The 20,497-nt window shown below is 40.6% G+C and overlaps 1 protein-coding gene across 1 annotated transcript; it reads left to right on the plus strand.

The window, feature by feature from the left end:
• Window positions 1-993: 993 nt before the first annotated feature.
• Window positions 994-19,972, plus strand: P4HB (prolyl 4-hydroxylase subunit beta). The gene is made up of 11 exons (XM_070740096.1): window positions 994-1,457; window positions 2,801-3,007; window positions 6,564-6,697; window positions 7,062-7,199; window positions 10,633-10,737; window positions 10,930-11,055; window positions 12,057-12,257; window positions 14,005-14,125; window positions 14,298-14,479; window positions 14,787-14,873; window positions 18,956-19,972. Exons 1-11 carry the CDS (start codon window positions 1,298-1,300, stop codon window positions 19,037-19,039), a joined length of 1,545 nt encoding a protein of 514 aa, XP_070596197.1. The 5' UTR covers window positions 994-1,297; the 3' UTR covers window positions 19,040-19,972.
• The last annotated feature ends 525 nt before the right edge of the window (window positions 19,973-20,497 follow it).

Here is a 20,497-nt window from a genome sequence, read left to right on the forward strand (position 1 = left end):
CAGTATGTTGCAATATGTATCACACCGGTTTCACATATTCATCATTTTTATGCAAGGCAGAAAAGGATTGTACTGATATGAAAAGTGCTCAGATTTTCATAAAAAATAGCCAAATACCGTTTATGCTTATTCCTTTTATTAGTTTTGTTAAATCATTTTGATTTGTACAGGTCTGTTCTGTGTATAGTAGCATACATCAGTGTTTCCCAACCTTGGCCACTTGAAGATATCTGGACTTCAACTCCCAGAATTCCCCAGACAGCAAATGCTGGCTGAGGAATTCTGGGAGTTGAAGTCCAGATATCTTCAAGTAGCCAAGGTTGGGAAATACTGTACATAATAAATGCATGATGAGCTGCTTTGGAGAATGCCCGTTCTTTTTAGGCCACACAGTAAAGTGGTTAATACGCTAATATTTTTATTCTTTCCCTGGAAGGCGAGACTTTTGAAGACTTTACTTAAGAAGCAAAGAAAAGTTCACTCTATCTTCAGCCTACATTCTTTATTCCAGGCAATTACATTACCAAGTATCCTCGACCCCGCCCCCCTGTAATTTTCCAACCAGCCCAGTTCCCGCTCGTACATTCTCTTTATAGGCAATTTTGACATACTACACAACATTGATCTCCAGAGTTCCTATTTCCCACCACTCAGCCAATTTCCTTCCTTCTAAAATCTCAACGGAATCTCCCTCAGAAAACGCCTACATGTGTTCAATTTCTTCTGACCCGGAAATACTTTTCGGTTATTATTCCGGAGCGTCTTATAAAACGCGGCCCAGTCAGAATGAAACACGAACGAGACCCCTCCAACGCGCATGCGTATTGCAAAAGGGGCAGCCTTCCGAGTTGCCACGTTCCAAAGGCGAGAGGTGAAATGCAATGGAGGAAGAGGTAAACCTCTGTTTAAGCTTCGCCAAGCGACCAATCAAAGGCGGCCGAGCAACGGAACCAGAGCGGCGCCGTTATCCAATGGCAACCAACCAAGAAGTCCGATGAGCCAATCCGAGTTGACGGAACGCAGCAAACACTCAGGGTTGTTCGGAAGTGGAAGGAAAGGTGACGTTAGGTTTCTCGGCGGCCAATCAAGAAAAGCGGGCGGGCCCGGGGCTCGACGCCGGTTCAATGAGAAGTTAACTCGGAGGAGGCCGGAAGTGGCCAATAGGCGGTAGCCAAGGGCGGGTTTATAAGTGGGAGGCGGGGTTGGACCGTTCTCTTTCGCGGTGCTTTCTTGTTGCTCGGTCTCTTTTCCTGGAGATCCCGTCCCTGTCGTCGCCTTCGCCGCCGCTGCCGTCGCCATGAAGTTCCTCCGCTTTTGCGCTCCGGTGCTGTGTTTGCTGTGGCTGGGTCAGGTCTCCCTCGCCGTAGACATCGAGGAAGAGGAGGGCGTGCTGGTGCTCAAGTCGGCCAACTTCGAGCAAGCGCTGGAGCAGCACCCGAACATCCTGGTGGAGTTCTGTGAGTGGAGGAGGGACGCGGTGGCGCCGGGGCTACCCTGGGGTGTCTGTGTGTATCTGGGAGAGGGGGGTCCCTCGGCAACCCTTGCGCGGCTTTAAGGCGAAGCCCCCTCCCGCCTCTCTATCATGGAAGGGGCTCCGACGTCTTTCCGCCAGTCTTGGCTGAAGACAGTGGGATAGCTGTCGGCCGCCGGGGGTTGGGTTGGCGTAGGCTGCAAAACGGGGCTTGCACTGATTCTGGCCTCTTGGCTGGCCCCCAAGGCGCCGGCTGAGAGTTTAGTCTGCAAATACCCCGGCAACCTTGGCCGTGAGGAGCTTTGCAAGCCCGAGATGAAAATCAATCAAAATCAAACCGGAGACAGGTGTAGCAAGGCCTGCGCGTAGTACCGTCTACAGTATGAGGAAAAGGGAGGAGAAGGGGTGTGCCGCTTGAGAAGAGGCGTCAGGCGTGTCTCGCAGAACTTTTATTGTGTGCTGTTGACGGACAAAAAATAAAATAAAATAAATTACCAGTACAACTAAATATACGACACCGGAATGTCTTTTAGAAAGAGACTTACAAATTCTGGTTTTAAAGTGTGGAGAGAGAGCAATTTCCCCCCTTATTTTCTTAATACTGACTTAGTTGCAAGAAAACTTTATTGTTGTAAGTTCCTTTGGGAGTTGGGCGGCATATAAATTAAATAAACTGCCTTTTCTTGCTGCTCTAAGCACAGGTCTTAATTTTGTGAGGCGTGACTCTCCACATGTGGAAGGCGGGAGGGGGATGGCGTAATTCCTAACTCACGCCTGCTTATTTCCTTCATAAAATAGTTTCGCTTTTTCCTGCTTACTTTTGAAAAGGGAGGCGGGGAGAGTAAAGTAGCCCATCCCCCCCCCCCCATTCACTAAAGCTCACAGTAGTTTTTAAAAGCCTAGTTTATCAAATATTTGTCACAGCCAATGATTTCTGGAATACTTTTAATTTTGGCACACAACTTTAGCAGGAATTATTTACAGTGTGAGAGCTAGAATACCAAGCGCTTTGTATTTAGGGTCTGTTGTGGCCTTCTAAAGTTGAATTAAGTACCTCAAACATTCTTTTTGGCATTATAAGGGTAATTTCCCTGTAGGAGAATAATGCACTTTTACTGTTGGAAATTCATGGTCCTAGGCAATCTTATAGGCAGTATATAAATTAAACACTTTTTGAATAAAATTCTGATATAATTCTGTCTATTGAAGAATAATTATTGAGAAATATTTAGTAATGAAGGTGCATTCTTAGGAATAGAAGGTATCAGTAGAAAATACACAATTCATTTGATGCTATGTTTTCTAGTATTTCGATTTTCTTTTCCACAGATGCACCATGGTGTGGTCACTGTAAAGCTTTGGCACCTGAATATGTGAAAGCAGCGGCAAAATTGAAAAGTGAAAACTCTGAAATCAGATTGGCTAAGGTAGATGCTACAGAAGAGTCCGAACTCGCCCAACAATTCGGTGTTCGAGGTTATCCTACTATCAAATTCTTCAAGAATGGAGATAAGTCTTCTCCTAAGGAATACACAGGTGAGAGCACCATGAAGCTATTATGAAGAATTGTAATTTTCCTTAAAAGAATAACAGTGGACAATCAAATTAAAGATTAACTGGGTTTTCTATAGTAGAACAACTAATAAACATTTGTTGCATCAGAAAAACTGTCCAGTGCTTTAGATTTGAAGGAAACGGATGCATCTTTTTCCAGGATCATGATCTAACTCCTGGGAAAAGAAACATCAAGTATAAAGAGTTGTAGATATTCTGTTTATTCCAAACATCATTTTTATTATTGAATCTGAAGGTTAACAGTGCTATAGTTTGAAACTGTGTTAAAATATTGGCTTTTAGTTTTAATTTTTTCATATCGGACTTTGGTCAGAAAGTCCCAAAAGCATGCCGTAACTTTTATGCCCTTTGTCCTTGCATGTTGAGCTTTCAAATATTTTGTCCATTAGTCATCTTCTTTACTATAATTAGTATATCTATAATTACTATCTCTTGTAGATTGCTACAGGATACTTATGCAGCTGTTTTGGGTCTCTTGTTATAATTCTGCGTTACAACCTGACATGTTATTGACAAAACGTTTGCTTCCAAAATATTTTATGTTTGGCTTTGTGTAATTAAACAAAGTATAGTCCTTTATTAGTAAGTCACTGTTGACAGTGATGGTGGCATAACTATAAAATGCTATCTATTACACTTACTGTATTAGTACACTGGTCTGCTATTGAATTTGTAATAGGTGTTCCCTAGAAACAGAATTTCAGTCACAGATTCCCTAAGAAATAGCTATCAAAATATTTGGCCCCTTGAAACAAATACAGATTTTGAATTTTGGGGCTTATAGGCAGCAAATATGGTATTCATTTAAGGAGACTTGTATATTGTTCTGATATTCAACCAACCCTGACAAATAAGATTAAATAATTGGAAACAGCAAACCATAATTAAAATGATAGCCCAGAAATGTTTAAAATATAGGTCACCTAAATGCGTCTTAGACTACAATTGAACCCAATTTTTTTTTGCTAAGAGACATTTGTTTTTCTTATTTTATGATCTTTCTGGTCAAGCTAAGTGAATACTGTAATTGAAATTAAGTTAGTAAAATGGTTGTTAGTGAATTTTGCTTCTCTATTGACTTTGTTTGTCAGAAGGTGGTCACATGACCCAGAAAACTCAACCGTCATAACTGAATTAGTTGCCAAGCATCTGAATTTTGATCACGTGACCATGGGGATGCTATAATAGTTATAAATATGAAAAGTGATGTCACTTTTTCAGTGTCATTGTAACTGGTTACTAAGCAAACTGTTGTAAGTTGAGGACTACCTGTAAAAAGATTTCTATGTTGACATTTTCACAGGTGTTTCAAGCCTGGTAAATAAATTAATCTCAACTTGTGTCCCTTTCATAAATCTTGTTTAACGCGGTTGTGAATCATTACTGTGGGAGTGATACACAGCACATATTTCAACTGTAGAGGGAGGAAAAGGCTGTAGGGAGTTGGATCACTGTTTTTCCAAGCTGTTGTAAGAACACTAGACAAACGAAATGTCATAATTTCAACTATGAACAATAATAAGAGTTTGCTTTGCCTTTAGGCTTTGAGCTTGCTTTTTTAGCTTAGGACTGGAATGGTGTGAACGATTTGAGAGCTTCTGAAATGCAGAAAGACTGGATATTCCTTCTGTGAAGTTAAGAACAAGGCACTTCTTACTTACTATTTGGAGATGCTTCCAGTTAGTTATGAAAGCTGTCATATTGTTGGCTATAAGGTCTGACTTGAAAGTACAGTACAGTATAGCATTAGCAAATTCTCTGAGAGAACTTTATTTCCTGCTACTGTAGTACACAGCACATCACTGTGAATTATTTACACACCACAGCTTCACAAGACTGTAAGATAAAGCCAATAATATTGTTTGTCTTCTAATTTATGAACATAGCTGTAGATTCATGTGTAGACGCACCTAATTTTGACTGCAGGGTTCCACTAACTGAAATAAGAGTGTTGGCCTTACGCATTTTATAGCATACTATATATTAATGGGAAAATCCTGAAAATCTCAGAATCATGGTATTTGGAAAGAACTACTTTAGTTAACCATATTCTCAGTGCAGGAATACAAATCAAAGTTTTCCCAGTAGAGGGCTGTCCTGTCTTTGCTTAAACACATCCAGTGCTGGAGTAGACACTTTTTCCAGGTGGATTGTTTGCCTGTTACCCTTAATGTTATCTGTATGTTTTTCCTAACATTGTATTAGAATCTTCCTTCCTGTGGTTAAATCTCCTGAGCTCTGGAGTGATAGAGAACATGTTTTAGCTTTCTTTTGTGTTGCATTCTCCATATACATTTTTATTTCCTGATGTAGAGTACAGGTACAACCTCTGTCTTCTATGTGAGATCGCCAATCCTGTGCTTTTGGGAGAAATAATGTAGTTGATACTTGGGTTAATCACATATACATGTAAGAATAGATTGTTACGGGCAAATAGACAGAAAATGATGTAGAAGAAAAGGACATAGTAGTTCCACCCTATTTTGCCTTTAGGTTGGAGCAGGGGTAGGTAAAGTTGGCTCTTCTATGACATGTGGACTTCAACTCCCAGAATTCCCGAGTGAGCATGATTGGCTCAGGAATTCTGGGAGTTGAAGTCCATAAGTCATAGAAGAGCCAACTTTGCCTATCCCTGGGTTGGAGGATACATAAAATGTGGCCCTTGTGGATTCTGATCACTTTGGTGACCAGAATCCACATGGGCGGGGTGGAGAAGAGGAATGAAGGTTGAGCTGAGGTCTATCACAGAACTGTATTTGAAGGGAATATTTGCAGCTCAGGGTTGAACTCTGGTCCTGGGTGCTCTCAGCTCGGAGAGCATCAAGAGACTCCAAAAGCCAGTAATGGAAGGGGTTTTGTTTTACTTTGTTTTCTGCAAAAATGGACAGAAATTCTGATCCAGACTTGTATCACAGCACTGTAAAAATGATATTTAAGTAAGTCCTATTTTGGCCTAAATTTTAAAGGATGCCCCTTGCTAGTTTTCAAAGATTTGATCATATTAGTGTGGAAGAGTACTTCCAATCTCAAGTAGAATGCCCGTAGCAAAAAAGACAAGGTAGCCTCAAACAGTAATGCTAATAGACAGACAACTCCATGTCTCAACAACTGGACAGTGTGAAGTCTTCCAGGTTTTTTTTCTAATGATATACTATTGTGCTGTTCTTACTGAGCGGAGAAAGTAGATGCTTTTCTTAATAGTGCCTCCTAGTTCTTAATGTTTCTTTTTAAAAAAGTGGCGTTATACCACTGTAAATGCCTAGACTGTTTTAATAATAAGGATTCTGTCACAACTACAGTAATCACTTACAATACAGTACCCAGTATAGAAACTTTTAATTGTTTCTGCTTTAGAGCACTTAGGGTTTGGTTTAAGGTAAGTGAAGATTACAGGGAGGATATAGGAGCACATAAGTAGAACTGAGCCTTGGGGGGGAGTTAAGATTTATTCTCTATATAGTCTTCAAAGACAAAAGAAAGTACGATGCCTGATAAGTAAGTTTTTCCTCCAATCTAGCTGGCAGAGAAGCAGATGACATTCTAAATTGGTTAAAGAAACGCACAGGACCTGCAGCCACCATCCTGGCAGGTGTAGCTGCTGCAGAAGAGCTAGTGGAATCCAGTGAAGTTGCTGTGATTGGATTCTTTAAGGTATTTTTTTCATTCATAAATTAGAGTGAAGGATTTAAAAATAAAACAATGGCAGAATTCCTGGGATGGAGGAGGAGAATGACATTATAAAACAAACACAAACTAATCAGTTGCAGAGCTATTAGGCGGTGAACAGTTTGGAATTTGGCCTTGTTGTCAAATCTGTATATGCAGATATGTGGTTATTTCTTGTAAGACTGTTTGCCTAAATAGAGGAAAAAATAATACCTAGCTACTACTTTTTTAGCTACTTGTAATTTTGAGATAGCCTTTATAGTATGCATTAAAATCACGACAAAAAGGATGGCTATACTAATTGAAATAATTATGCAGGGTTTTTTATTTTTATTTTTTTTAAATGTAGGATGCAGAATCTGATGCTGCCAAAGAGTTTCTGTTGGCAGCAGAGGCCATTGATGACGTTCCTTTCGGGATCACTTCTAACAGTGATATATTTGCCAAATATCAGCTCAAAAAAGATGGTGTTGCTCTTTTTAAGAAGGTGAGTGGGGCTATGAGGAAAATAAATCCTGATTCCTCGGAATATATTGTCATAATCTGCATGTTTTCCACTGCTTTAGAAACAGTCAAAAAGTCCTGCTGCTCACAGCACATATTGAACAAATATTTGTATAATCTGTTTTGACTTTAAAAAAAATCATGCACCATATGCCGCCAAATCCTTCCATTTTGAGCCAAACTGGTTTGAAATTAACAGGGCTTCAGCAAAAGTTTCATGAAGAATCTTGATTATAATGGCTATAACATTCTGGCGTAATTACAGATTCTTCAGTTTTACATACATTTTTTTCTGTCATGCATCAATTGCAAAATAATATTTTTCTCTCAGTAGAGAATCTGTATGACCAGTAGAGACCATGAACCAAAATATTTCCCAATTGACATTTTTAAAGTCAACATAACTGTCTGTAAAATGCTTCCCTCTTCAACCTAGTCCTCTTCCAGTGTGTTGGACTGAAGCTCACAAGGCTGGCCAATGGTTTTAAACTCTGTAACACATCCAGACAACAACATCAAGTTGAGGGAAGCCTCCTTACTTGCTTATTCATTCCTAGTGGGCTTTCCTCCTCTCTCAAATCTCTTGATTCCTCATCCCTGGTTTTCAAGAGTGTTCATATCATTAAATGAGGGCATGCAACCTTGGACTGTAGGGGGAGTAAAAGCAGAAGCTTCCAGCCTTTGAAGGGAGAACATCCAACCCCCAATAAGGCTGTAATCCTCTATGTGTTTGTTTGCTTCCCATCACCTCTCAAGGGCTTGGAAAGGTTATGAGAAAAAAGGTCAACAGTGGATGTTACTCTGCAATAAGAGACTTCCTGGTGCTAGAGCTGTACATCTGTTCCTTTGTAGCTAACAATAGCCCCGCATGGGTTCATTGTCTCTGAATAAGCTGCTCTCTGTTTAGGGCAGGGGTCGGGAACCTATGGCTCGCGAGCCAGATATGGCTCTTTTGATGGCCGTATCTGGCTCGCAGACAGGGCTCCTAGCACTGAGCTCCCGCTCGCAGCTGTCCCCTGGCTCCTGCTCGATGCCACGGTTTTCGGCGCTGTCCTGCTGGGCCCCAAAGACGGAAGGCAGGAAGAAGGAGAGCTCCATTCTTCTCGCCTTTTTCCCGCCTTCCGTCTTTGGGGCACAGCAGGACAGTGCCGAAAACCGCGGCATCGAGCAGAAGCCGGGGGACAGCTGCGAGCGGGAGCCCCAGGAGGGAAGTACCGGCAGCGCCCCGCCCAGCTGAAGCTTCACTGGCGTCGGCGGCAAATGTCCTTTGTGGCCCGGTGGGAGGGGGGGCTGTAGCGGCCGCAGGCAGTCGCAGGGAGATGGCGGCGGCGAGAGGGAGCTCCAGCTGGGCTGGGGGTTCGGGGGGGCCATGAACGCCGCCCGGAGCCAATGGCTTCTTTTGGGCTTACTTGAATTCCTGCTGCTGGTAAGCGCGCGCGGGTGGCCGGGTGGGAAGGGCGAGGCGCGAGGGGGAGGCAAGTGGAGAAGCGGAGAGAGAGAGAAGTGGACCAAAAGAAAGAAAAGGGAAAGAGAGGGAGGGAAAGAGAAATGGAGAGGAAGGAAGGAGGGAGGGAGGGGAGGGAGGGAGAGAAGGAAGGAAGAGAAAGGAGGGTAGAAAGAGAGGGAGAGAGAGAGGAGAGAGAAAGGAAGAGGAGAGATAGAAAGGAAGAGAGAGAAAGAAAGAGGGATAGAAAGAGAGAGTGAGAGATGCTCAGTGAGCCTTTCTTTGAAGTTGCCTTTCTTTCTTTCTTTCTTTCTTTCTTTCTCTCTTTCTCTCTTGCTCTCTTGCTCTTTCATTCTTTTTTCTTTCTCTTGCTTTCTTTCTTTCTCTTTCTTTCTCTCCTTCCTTCCCTCCTTCCATTTCTTTCATTCCCCCTCTCTATTTTTATTTCTCTTTCATTCTTTCTTTCTCTCTTTCTTTCTTGCTTTCTTTCTTGCTCTTTTTCTTTCTCTCTTTTACCTTCCCTTCCTCTATTTCTTCTTTTCTTTCTCCTTCCTACCTTATTCCCTCCCTCCCTTCCTTCAGTCCTTCCTCTCTTACTCTCCCCTTTCATAAGTTTCCTTGCTTCCTTCCTCTGTTCCTGTCCCTTCCCCCTTTCTTTCTTTCTTTCTTTCTTTCTTTCCTTCCTTCCCTCCCTCCATTTCTTGCTTTCCTTCTCCTTCCTCCCTTGTTTCCTCCCTCATTCCCTTCTTTCACTCCTTCTTCTCTTACTCTCCCCTTTCACACCTTTCCTTGCTTTCTTTGCACCCTTCCTCTGTTCCTGTCCCTTCCCTCTTTCCTTCCTTCCTTCCCACCCTCCGTCCATTCATTCACCCATTCCTCTCTTGATCGCCCCTTTTACCATTCCTTCCTTCCTTCCTTCCGATGTGGGCCTGGGCCAGCAGAGTAGTTTGCTTTTGCACCCCGTCTCGAGCTCCCTTGGTGCCAACCCGGCCCTCCCCACTTCAGAGAGAAGGGGGAGAAAGAGAGAGAGAGAAAGAGAAAGAGAGAGATAAAAAGAGAAAGATAGAGGGAGGGAGAGAAAGAGATAGAAAGAGACAAAGAGAGGGGGAGAGAAAGAGAGAGAGAAAGAAAGAGAGAAAGGGAGATACGTACGGCTCTCGCGGAATTATATTTCAAAATATGTGGCGTTTACGGCTCTCTTAGCCAAAAAGGTTCCTGACCCCTGGTTTAGGGGCTTAATAGTATGCAATTCTGCCTCTTAATGGTTCTATTGATTGGATACTTTTGTCCAATTCAAGCAAGCCCTATAATTTTACCTCTATAAAATAGGGAGTGTCTAACATCTACAGTGCTGAGATCTAAAGCATTCAGATTACTTTTTTAAATTTTTAAAAGAATAATAAATGGGGGCAGATCTTTTTCAGCAATATTTACTTTGAGAATCTAGCTTCTTAATGTGCTCAGGTTTCCCTTTGCTTGCTGCTTGAATCCACTTGGGTGGTAAGATAAGAATTTTGGTTGAGTTTCTACCCTGGGCATTAAGCATTTTGTGTCATGCTTGCAACTTGAAATATGTTACAGTGGGTTAAATGTTTCAATATCTACTTGCTTCTTACATTTTTAAAATCATCTGCCAGTAAAAGGTTGAATTATTGGGCACTTCACATTTACTGCATAATTTGGCTGAGCAAAGATCAAGGAATCACACTACGTTGCCCTTGTCCTTTCCTCAAGCTTTTGGCAGTTGTATTTTACCACCTTCCACTGCACACGTGTTTGCAGTGTCACATAGCCTAGAAACCTCAATGAATACTGAGGCTCTTTGGAAACTGGATACTACACTAAGAGAGTGTATACTTCTGTATCACTATGGCACAGAGGTTGACCCACTCTTGCTTTATTATTCTGCTAAAGGTCTTGCATGATTAGTCCATTTACTGGATGTAAACTGAATTCTTGTATATTTTTCCAGTTTGATGAAGGTCGTAACAATTTTGATGGGGAAATAACAAAAGAGAATCTGTTGAATTTCATCAAATCAAACCAGTTACCCTTGGTGATTGAATTTACTGAACAGGTAAAGAAATAGATCACAAATTTTACATGTTCTGAGTGATATGTAATGATAATCATTTGTTCTGCAGCTATGGCAGGGCAAATGGTAGTGAATCCCACAGGCTAGAGGCAGGAGGTGGAATGGTCTGGAAAAATAATCTTGGGTTATTACTTAATATAATTGCCTTCAATAATGCAACTGTTCCTCTTCCAGACTGCACCTAAAATTTTTGGCGGAGAGATTAAGACACACATCCTGCTATTCTTGCCTAAGAGTGTTGAGGAATACCAGGCTAAACTGGATAACTTCAAAAAGGCAGCTGAAGGCTTCAAAGGAAAGGTAAATAAAAGAAAGTAACTGAATAATTACTTGCTCCTAAGCAAACTTCCATACAGTTTATTATACACTCCATTTCTCATATGGTTACACATCATCAAGAATTAAAATGGTAAGACCAGATTGTTTGGAGCAATATGCTGACTCTGTAACCCGTTTAGATGAGCACTATAAAGTGGTATACAGTATAAGTGCTATCGCTATCTTGTTCATACAGGTATTGAACCAAGAATAGAATTGGGGTTTTCCTAATGTCTAGATTTTGTTATTGGGGTTTCCCGAGTCCCCTGGCCCTCAAAAAGTTATAGTTATGCAATTGGAATGTAAGTTATAGATTCTCATTTTTATTTCTGTTCTTTCTGTTCTGTAATGTTAAAGGGTTAAATAGGGTTCAGGAGGGAAGTGTTTTTAACAGGAAAGTGAACACAAGAACAAGGGGACACAATCTGAAGTTAGTTGGGGGAAAGATCAAAGGCAACATGAGAAAATATTATTTTACTGAAAGAGTAGTAGATCCTTGGAACAAACTTCCAGCAGACGTGGTTGGGAAATCCACAGTAACTGAATTTAAACATGCCTGGGATAAACATATATCCATCCTAAGATAAAATACAGGAAATAGTAAAAGGGCAGACTAGATGGACCAAGAGGTCTTTTTCTGCCGTCAGTCTTCTATGTTTCTATGTTTCTATGTTTAAAGGTTGATTCTTCTCTATAAAAATCTTTGAAAATTTGTGATAATAGTATAAATCCATTGTAACAAAATAAATGCAGTTCATTATAAAGAATCAGGAGTTGTAGCTGTAGAAAGTGTATTTTAAAGAGTTGCGGTGGCACACAGGATTTTAGAGATGCTTAGGTGGGGCATGGGCAAAAAAGGGTTGAAACCACTGAGTTAGAGAGATAGGATAGATCTTGGGGAAATCTTAATTCAGGGTGTCCTTCTGTATGAGATGCTTTTGTCTAAAACATACATTGTCCTATTTTCCCTCCTCTTCCCCAAGATCTTGTTCATTTACATCGACAGCGACCACGGTGACAACCAGAGGATCTTGGAGTTCTTTGGCCTCAAAAAGGAGGAATGCCCTGCCGTACGCCTTATTACTCTGGAGGAAGAAATGACCAAGTACAAACCAGAATCCGATGATCTGAGTCCAGAGAATATTAGGGACTTCTGCAACAGGTTCTTGGATGGCAAAGTGAAGGTAATTGGTTTATTTTTTTAAATGGGGTTTTTGTATCAGGTAGCCATGTGAGTTGATCCTAGTAGCACATGGAAATTGTGACCTGTTTTATGGCACAAGTTCTTAAATTCACGTTGCAGAGTAGTTTGACATTACCCTAGGCGAAGCTTTTGCTGGGAAAGCCAAAGGGCAGAGTCAGTGGAGCATGGCCCCACTGTGCTAGTAAAGTGAGCTGCACGAATTTGGGAACTGCTTTAGAGTGAGTGCGGTGCAGATCCAAGAATTACCTTTCTCAGCATGACAGAAGGAACGTGGCCTTGGCCTCACATTGCACGAATCTTTAGAAGAAGTCTATTTTAATCTGGAGAGGGAAGGGAAGCCTGTAACCAAGATCCAGCTACTGTTTGATGTGTTTTTACGCAGTGCATGTTATTCAGGGCTTTTGAATTGCCTTCTTTGCTTTTTATCATATGCTTTTTTACTTCCATTCCCACCCCCCTTCACCAATTAAGCAGGGTTCATAATGATGTAGTAAATCTGATGGCCTGAAAAAAAAATGTTAGAAATTGCTAATGGCGCTAAAAGTGTAAGAATGTTTTTTAATCAATAAAGCCCAATTCATGATGGGAAAGACATCTAAATTAAACATCTTTTGCTTTAGGTGTCCTATTGAGATTTCTGGCAGTTGGTTTTCAGAATAGATAAGACGGGATACAGGAATAATTATTTGGTTAAAAATGTAGCTTTGGAATAAAAGGCAAAATATTTTTTATCTATATTAAATATGTATTCATACTGAAGATAAACTAAAAATATATCTAGAATTAGGCAGTTATAATTGAAGACATTCAAGGTCAAGCAACACATGGAATAGTAACTTTAAAAACGTGCTTAGGGCTATGTTAAATATATGGCTTGAAAATTTTGACCTGGTCATTTTAAGAGCCTTTCCAACATATAGTTGCCTTTGATCTATATCTTCCATCAGATCTCGATAGAGTGAACAGTGATCAAGAAAAATGGAAACACATCCAAAACAATGAGGGTATTAGTGTCTTTGAAGTGTACTGTAAAAAAAAAGAAGAAAGTAACTAGACCAGTGATGGTGAACCTATGGCACGGGTGCCACAGGTGACACGCGGAGCAATATCTGCTGGCATGTGAGCCGTTGCCCTAGCTCAGCTCCAATGTGCATATGTGCACCGGCCACCTGATTTTTGGCTCGCACAGAGGCTCCAGGGGGAGCCTTTGGAGCCTGAGGAGGGCGAAATATGAGTGTACTAGGCCTACCAGAAGGTGGGAAACAGGCCATTTCCAGCCTAAAGAGGGCTTCTGGGGGAGTGGGAAAAGCTTTTTTTGCCTTCCCCAGGCATTGAATTATGGGTGTGGGCACTCATGCATGTGCGATAGCACGCACACACACTCTTTCGGCACCCGAGGAAAAAAAGGTTCACCATCACTGAACTAGACCATCATACTCACTTCATTTTTGTATCTCTGCTATGCAGTATGTTTTATAATTTTAAGAGTATTGATTGGACAGTAATGGTTTAATATACACAGACCTACTCTGTCATCCTTCATGCAAAAACTCACAGAGGATAAATTTGGGTCATGGGGTGGGGGTGTGTGACCTTGATATTAACTTGCCTTTTTATAGTCTGGCTTACCAGTTGCTTTGTACTTTGGAGCAGTGGGTGTGGGGATTTCCTATTGACACATTCCATGCAGTTGCTGTCATGTTGTTGCTTTTGTATGTATATTTTAGCCCCACCTGATGACCCAAGAGGTTTCTGATGACTGGGACAAACAACCTGTCAAAGTTCTGGTTGGAAAGAACTTTGAGGAAGTGGCTTTTGATGAAAATAAGAATGTCTTTGTGGAATTCTGTAAGTATTTTACCGATAGCAATGTATGTGCACACATAGAGGTTTATCTTGTTTGAAATTATATATGATTAATGAGAGGAAAGTTTCTCAGCAGCCAAATTAAAAAAGACAGGGGGGAGAGTTGTGGATGCTGAACAGCTGTTAAAATAATTTATCATCCTTTGTTTCACAGATGCTCCTTGGTGTGGCCACTGCAAACAGTTAGCTCCCATTTGGGATAAACTTGGAGAAACTTACAAGGACCATGAAAACATAATTATTGCTAAGATGGACTCTACAGCGAATGAAGTTGAGGTTGTGAAGGTCCACAGTTTCCCTACCCTCAAGTATTTCCCTGCTGGTCCTGATAGAACGGTTAGTGAATTTGTACATTGAAACTTGACAGAGGGGAAAATAGTTCCCCCAGCCTGCTTTGGGGTATGCTTGGCTGCATGTGTGCCTTGAAGTGTAGGAAAAAATAGTTTTAATAGAGGATGGAGCTGTATTTTTTCCTTGTAGCATTCATGAGAATTTAGTGGCTGGCTTCCTCTTTGACTCATATGGTGAAGGTGAATTTTCTAACCTCCTCTCTTCTTCTTTTGGCTGTTCAAGAGTGAATCCTTCATCCACCAAGGCCCTAGATTTGTCTCTTGATAATAATTCTTATTACTTTGTTTTATAGGTTGTAGATTACAGTGGAGAAAGGACATTGGAAGGTTTTAAGAAGTTCCTGGAAAGCGGTGGAAAAGATGGTGGTGTAGATGAGAATGTGAGTATTTTAAGATTATGATATTCTGCTTTGATGTTATATACACACACTCACACACACACTCACACACACACACGTGTGTACGTATGTATGTATGCATGCATGTATGTATGTATGTATGTATGTATGTATGTATGTATGTATGTATAGCTCCTGGACATGAGTCAGATCCCTGAGGAAGTGGCAGTTCTATCCTGTAAATGTAGTTAGGGATTATTTTGACAGCAGAGAATGTTAGTCCCATAGCAACCTATAAACAAAACACAGCTGGTAATATCCAGAATGAGCTGGGACGGCGGTATGGGTGTTCAGAATAACTGCAATTCCATGTAGACTGAGGCTATGTAAAATGCAAGAGCCTATAAAAACATTTCTGTGTTCAGAAAAATGCTGGAAAAAACATTGTTTGCATTCCCCTCGGCCTTGGCCCAACCACCTATAGTTGTTGTGAGATTGAATCTTCAGTGGGCAGACAAAATCCCATCAGCAAGTGTGGACGTCCTCTTTCAGTCACAGAGTTGTTGCTTTTAGCCTCCATAACTAGTCTCTGCTTAATGGACTAGCTCTGCTACTATGCTGCTATACTTTTGAGCCTTATTTAAAAGTTAAATATGAAAGGACAAAATTAGAAATGCTGTGTATTTTCTGTTTCTCTTGGCAAGTGAGAATCTGGCAACTCGCTCATGGCATATTGTATCTGACGGTCCTATAGAACAGTGTTTCCCAACCTTGGCAACTTGAAGATATTTGAACTTCAACTCCCAGAATTCCCAGCCAGTGAATGCTGGTTGGGGAATTCTGGGAGTTGAAGTCCAAATATCTTCAAGTTGCCAAGGTTGGGAAACACTGCTATAGAATTCCTGTACATACCCTGTTTCCCCAAAAATAAGACATCCCCTAATGATAAGCCCAATTGGGCTTTTGAGTGCATGGCACACAAAACCACTATCTCAGGGTTCAAAAAAAATATAAGACAGGGTCTTATTTTCGGGGAAACACGGTAGTGGATTCTGTAGTGATTTTAAATTGCTTACTAGGTCTGGGGATATAGGTATCTGTAGTTGATGGAAGACATTAGAGCACATTCTTTACCATTCTTATATGTGTATGGAAACTCCTGGTTTGGTTTGTTATCTACTGTTTTGAGCTCTTTACACCAGTGGCCCCCAGCCTTTGGGGAACCAGGGACCAGAGGGGGTATGGTTTCACATGCTGTCTGCATCCTGCAGATAGAGCTTCACTTGTTTGCGTGGCCCGACTTCTGGCATGCTCTGCAGCCCAGTGTCAGTCCACAGACTATGGGGGTTGGGGATGCCTGCTTTACACCATTAGGGGAAATTAGGAGGGGAAATACTTAGTTCAACTATTGTTTGCTTACTGTATGATTTGGGGGTGCTATTCCTGGCATGATACATAGCTATAGTAAAGCAAAATACCTCCTCCGTGTTTCATTTCAGTTTAGCTTGCTCTCTTTTTCCTTGGTGATAATTGCTTTATTTAAAAAATAGTAATAATAACAATGGACAGCGACTTTGCTTCATATAAAAGCAGTTATAGGTTGTATATATTACTCAGAGTTATTTATCATTCCGATTCCTTGGCTGTTCTCAAAATGGTTACCCCAATTTCCAGTGAGCAACATTTAAATGGCTTAGTGATATAAGGAAGGGTAAATAGCACCATTTCACGTATTTGATTTCAGAGAATCTAGGGCTGGGATGGCAAACCTATGGCAAGCATGCAACAGATGGCATGCGGAGCCGTATTGGAGGGAACACAATGTATTGCTCTATGCCAGCTCCATCACACGTGCATGCTAGCCAGCTGATTTTCTGCCTTGGATGGCCGTTTCGCCCTATAGAGGCTTTAGGAAATCTTTCCTGAAGTCCCGGAGTGCAAAAAAATGCCCAACAGGCAAACATGAAGTTTGGAAAAATGGACTTCCAGTTTGCCCATTGTACTGTTTTTTGCAATCTGGAGGATTCAGGGAAGTTTCCTCAAGTCCCAGAGTGCGAAAAACAGCACAATAGGAAAACCGGAAGTCCATTTTTCCTTTTTTTTTTTTAACCGTCCCAGGCTTTAGTGAGATTGTGCGGATGCGTGGGGGACAAGAGAATTGTGCCCATGTGCAGGGGCAGCATGGGGTGTATATGCATGTGGGAGGGATTGGGTGTGAGCATGTGCACGTGTGCTAGGACAGGCACACACCCCCTTTTGGTGCGTGAACCAAAAAAGGTTTGCTATCACTGATCTAGGGAGAGGGAAAGAGATGAGGCTGGACCATAGAGCTTAGAAAGTGTTATTCAATTTTTCCATTTTATCTCATTCTCTAGGAAGCAGAGTATTTTCTGAAGATAGCTGAAGGAGAACCACTGCTAGTTAAAATCATAGGGTTTTATAAGTTTCATGTAATCTGATAACATTTCTGAAGGCATACACAGGGTGTCCAACAAACCTGAAAAACAGGGAAATCAGGGAATTATTAGGGAAATCGGCAGTTTGGGAAATATCACGGAATTTGTGAAAAAAACAGAATAAATCAGGGGGGGAAACTAAAATGTTCAAAAGTCAGGGGAAAATCATGTTTTTCAAAAACTGGATCGCGCTTCCTGGCAGAGTCAAGCAAAAATGAGCATAACTGTGCTACAACTTGCTTCCTTAGCTACCAACATTTCTCCATGGCTTAGCTGTTTGGTATGACTCAACTACGACCGTGCCTTAACTAGATAGCAAGTTACAGGAAAATGTCAGGGAAATATCAGGGAATTTCAAAAAGCTTTCTCCCTGGACACCCTGCATGCAATTCTTAACCTGTGTTTTGTGAGACTGAATTCAAAACAGCATTAACCAAAAAAGAAAAGTTAATCCAAACACTTCCGTTATTGGGTTATTAGATCCAAGTTGATGATGATCAGTAGTTTAGAGTAGATCCTAAAGCATTGACTACCAGTTTTATTTCTGAATGGTTTGACTAAACAAAGGATTGGGTAGGATCAATCTTGCGATTGAAGTATATGCAGTGGAAATCTTCTTTAAACAAGGGGATATTTGTTTCTTTTTTTTTCTGAGTTCACATTTTGTATGAGATGCTACTTGTTGACCAGTATTCTGCCATATTTATTGACTTCAGTTAGAATGGAGATGAAGAAATCATTTTATGATCAATCTTTGCATTTCAGACCTTCAAGGTCTGTAAACTAAATGAAAGCTGAAGTGAGATAAGAATTATAATCAATGTGATCCTTTAAACCCATCCTCTGAATAGGACTTTATTTTTTTCATTTCTCTGTATGCATAGTTTTCTTGGCAAGATTACAGAAGTGACTTGCCATTGCCTGCTTCCTATGGCTGAGAGAAAGTGGCTGGTCCAATGCTGCCCAGCTAACTCGCACACTTCCTGCTTCTAAACTAGTGCCTTAAGCACCATATCAGAGTGGCTCTTTGTCTATTATTCAGAAATTTTAATGTTGATTTATTATATAAAATATGTTTATTATTTTTATTAGTGTGGCATTATTGAGTGGATCAGAAGTTTTAATCTAGATTTTACTTTCTTTACTATAACCGGTGGGTCACATTCTTGAGTTTAGATGCAAGAAGCAACCTTTTTTTCTGGCTATAATATCTGTTTGGAAATCCTCTGTTTATTGACTGAACCTTACATCACATCTGGAGGATAACAGTTTAGTATGTTTGATATCTGACCTGTGATGGTAGATACTTTAAGAAGGCTGTAACTTGATAGAAGATGTGGGAAATCTAACTGTACCCTACTGCCTTGAAATCCCTTCTATCTGCTGTATGGAAATGCTTATGGACAATGTGCTTTTGGCGTTTCGTTACCCATTGTTTTTTTTTATGTGGCTTCTTGTAATGCATGGGATTTTCCTGGTCTTGCATGTTTTAGCAGAAGACCCATTGAGTTAGTTACATTTCGAGCATAATGGCAGATCCTGAATTGCCATAGTGGTAAGGGCTCTATAGCAACTCCTCTCACAATACCCTATTGTATTGTCTAGAGAATCAAACTAGAGAGACAAGCATCTCCAAACAATTGACTAGTCCTTTTTTCATTGAAACAGGATCTGGAAGATCTAGAGGATGCAGAAGAGGAACCAGATGTTGAAGAGGAAGAAGAAACTACAGCTCAAAAAGATGAACTGTAAACAGAAATCCAATCTGCATATCCCCAGACACTATGCTGTGGCTGCCAACTCAAACAAGTCAGCAAACAAATTCTAACCAGAAGACTGAAACTGGTTGGGAGTCCAGGGAAATTAACTCATTCCTCTAACCTATCAAACAAATCTAGTTTTATTCTATGCTGAAGAAGGATCTGACTAGTTGGCAAACTGCTGGGTCTTTTTTCTTGTCTTTTTTCTCTTCTTTCATTTGCAAACTGTGATGTACATTTCCTTAGACTATTGCGGCCTGGGTAGAAGCAGATTGAAATGATAATATGTCCTATTGCCTAACTAACTAGGGAAATTCTTGAATAAGGCATCCTTAAACATTAATCACACTTTGTCTAAATGACATATGCTGCTGTTGACCCAGCAGGCTCTTGGTTATTGTCCCAGCTTTTCTCCCTTATGCTTTACTGTTGTTTTTTCCTTGCCCCGGACCATTCCAATGTGGAAGAAATCACTAGGCAGACCAAGGGAATAAGTGGGGTATGGTAGATCCTCTTAACTCATTGCATAGTCTCATGTCCTCTTTATATTGTACCATTGATTTATGTCATCCAAAGATCTGGAAGGGTAGGAAACCGTTGCTGAGGAATGAGAGTCCAATTGCCTCTTTACCTAAAGTGAAATCTAACTTGAGTTGCTCTCGCCTGCAATGAAACAAAAGCCTTGCTATCTACACATTATTTTGCAAATGGGTTTTATGGGGATTGTTGGGAAATAACTTCTCTGAATGCAACAAAAAAGGACACTTGATAACTGATAACTAAGGAGTTTTGTGGGATACTTGAGAGCCATGGAAAAGTCTGTATTACAAACAGAATGATGTGTTTCAATGGAATTCATTTTAAGCATCCATGATGCTCAAAGAAATGGAACTCATTGGCCAAATAAAAGTTAATTTTAATACTCTTCTGAATCTTGCTTTTTTCTTTAAATTTGGAGGTTATCTTAAGAAGGATTATAAGTGAGGCAGACTGGATTGATAAATTTTTGCTAGTATCATAGTTTCCATCCAGACAGAAACATTAAACAACCCTAGATTATATGGATACAGAAAAGGCATTTCTATAGAGGAAAATCTATGTACAAATATTCAAATTAAAGTACAGTATAGTCAAAATAGTTTTTTCCTAAATGTTTGTTCAAACAGCATGGAGGTGGTATCTGAATCAAACTCTGGTAAAGAGTCAATGTTTGAAAAACAGGAAATACAAAAAGAGTAATACATTACATAACTTGGTGTCTTTAACAACAGGAACTCATACTATTTGCTCTAGGGCCATTACTTCACTAAATTCCTTTTGTGGTGTCATAGAACTTGCCCAGGTTTTCAATGAGTAATGCAGGGTTTCAATGAATACATAAAGAAACAATCAAAGATACATCAATTCTGATCTTCCGTCCAATTTACTATATACTATAATTTCAAAACAC

This window comes from Erythrolamprus reginae, chromosome 2, assembly GCF_031021105.1.
Source record: "Erythrolamprus reginae isolate rEryReg1 chromosome 2, rEryReg1.hap1, whole genome shotgun sequence".
Lineage (NCBI taxonomy): Eukaryota > Metazoa > Chordata > Lepidosauria > Squamata > Dipsadidae > Erythrolamprus > Erythrolamprus reginae.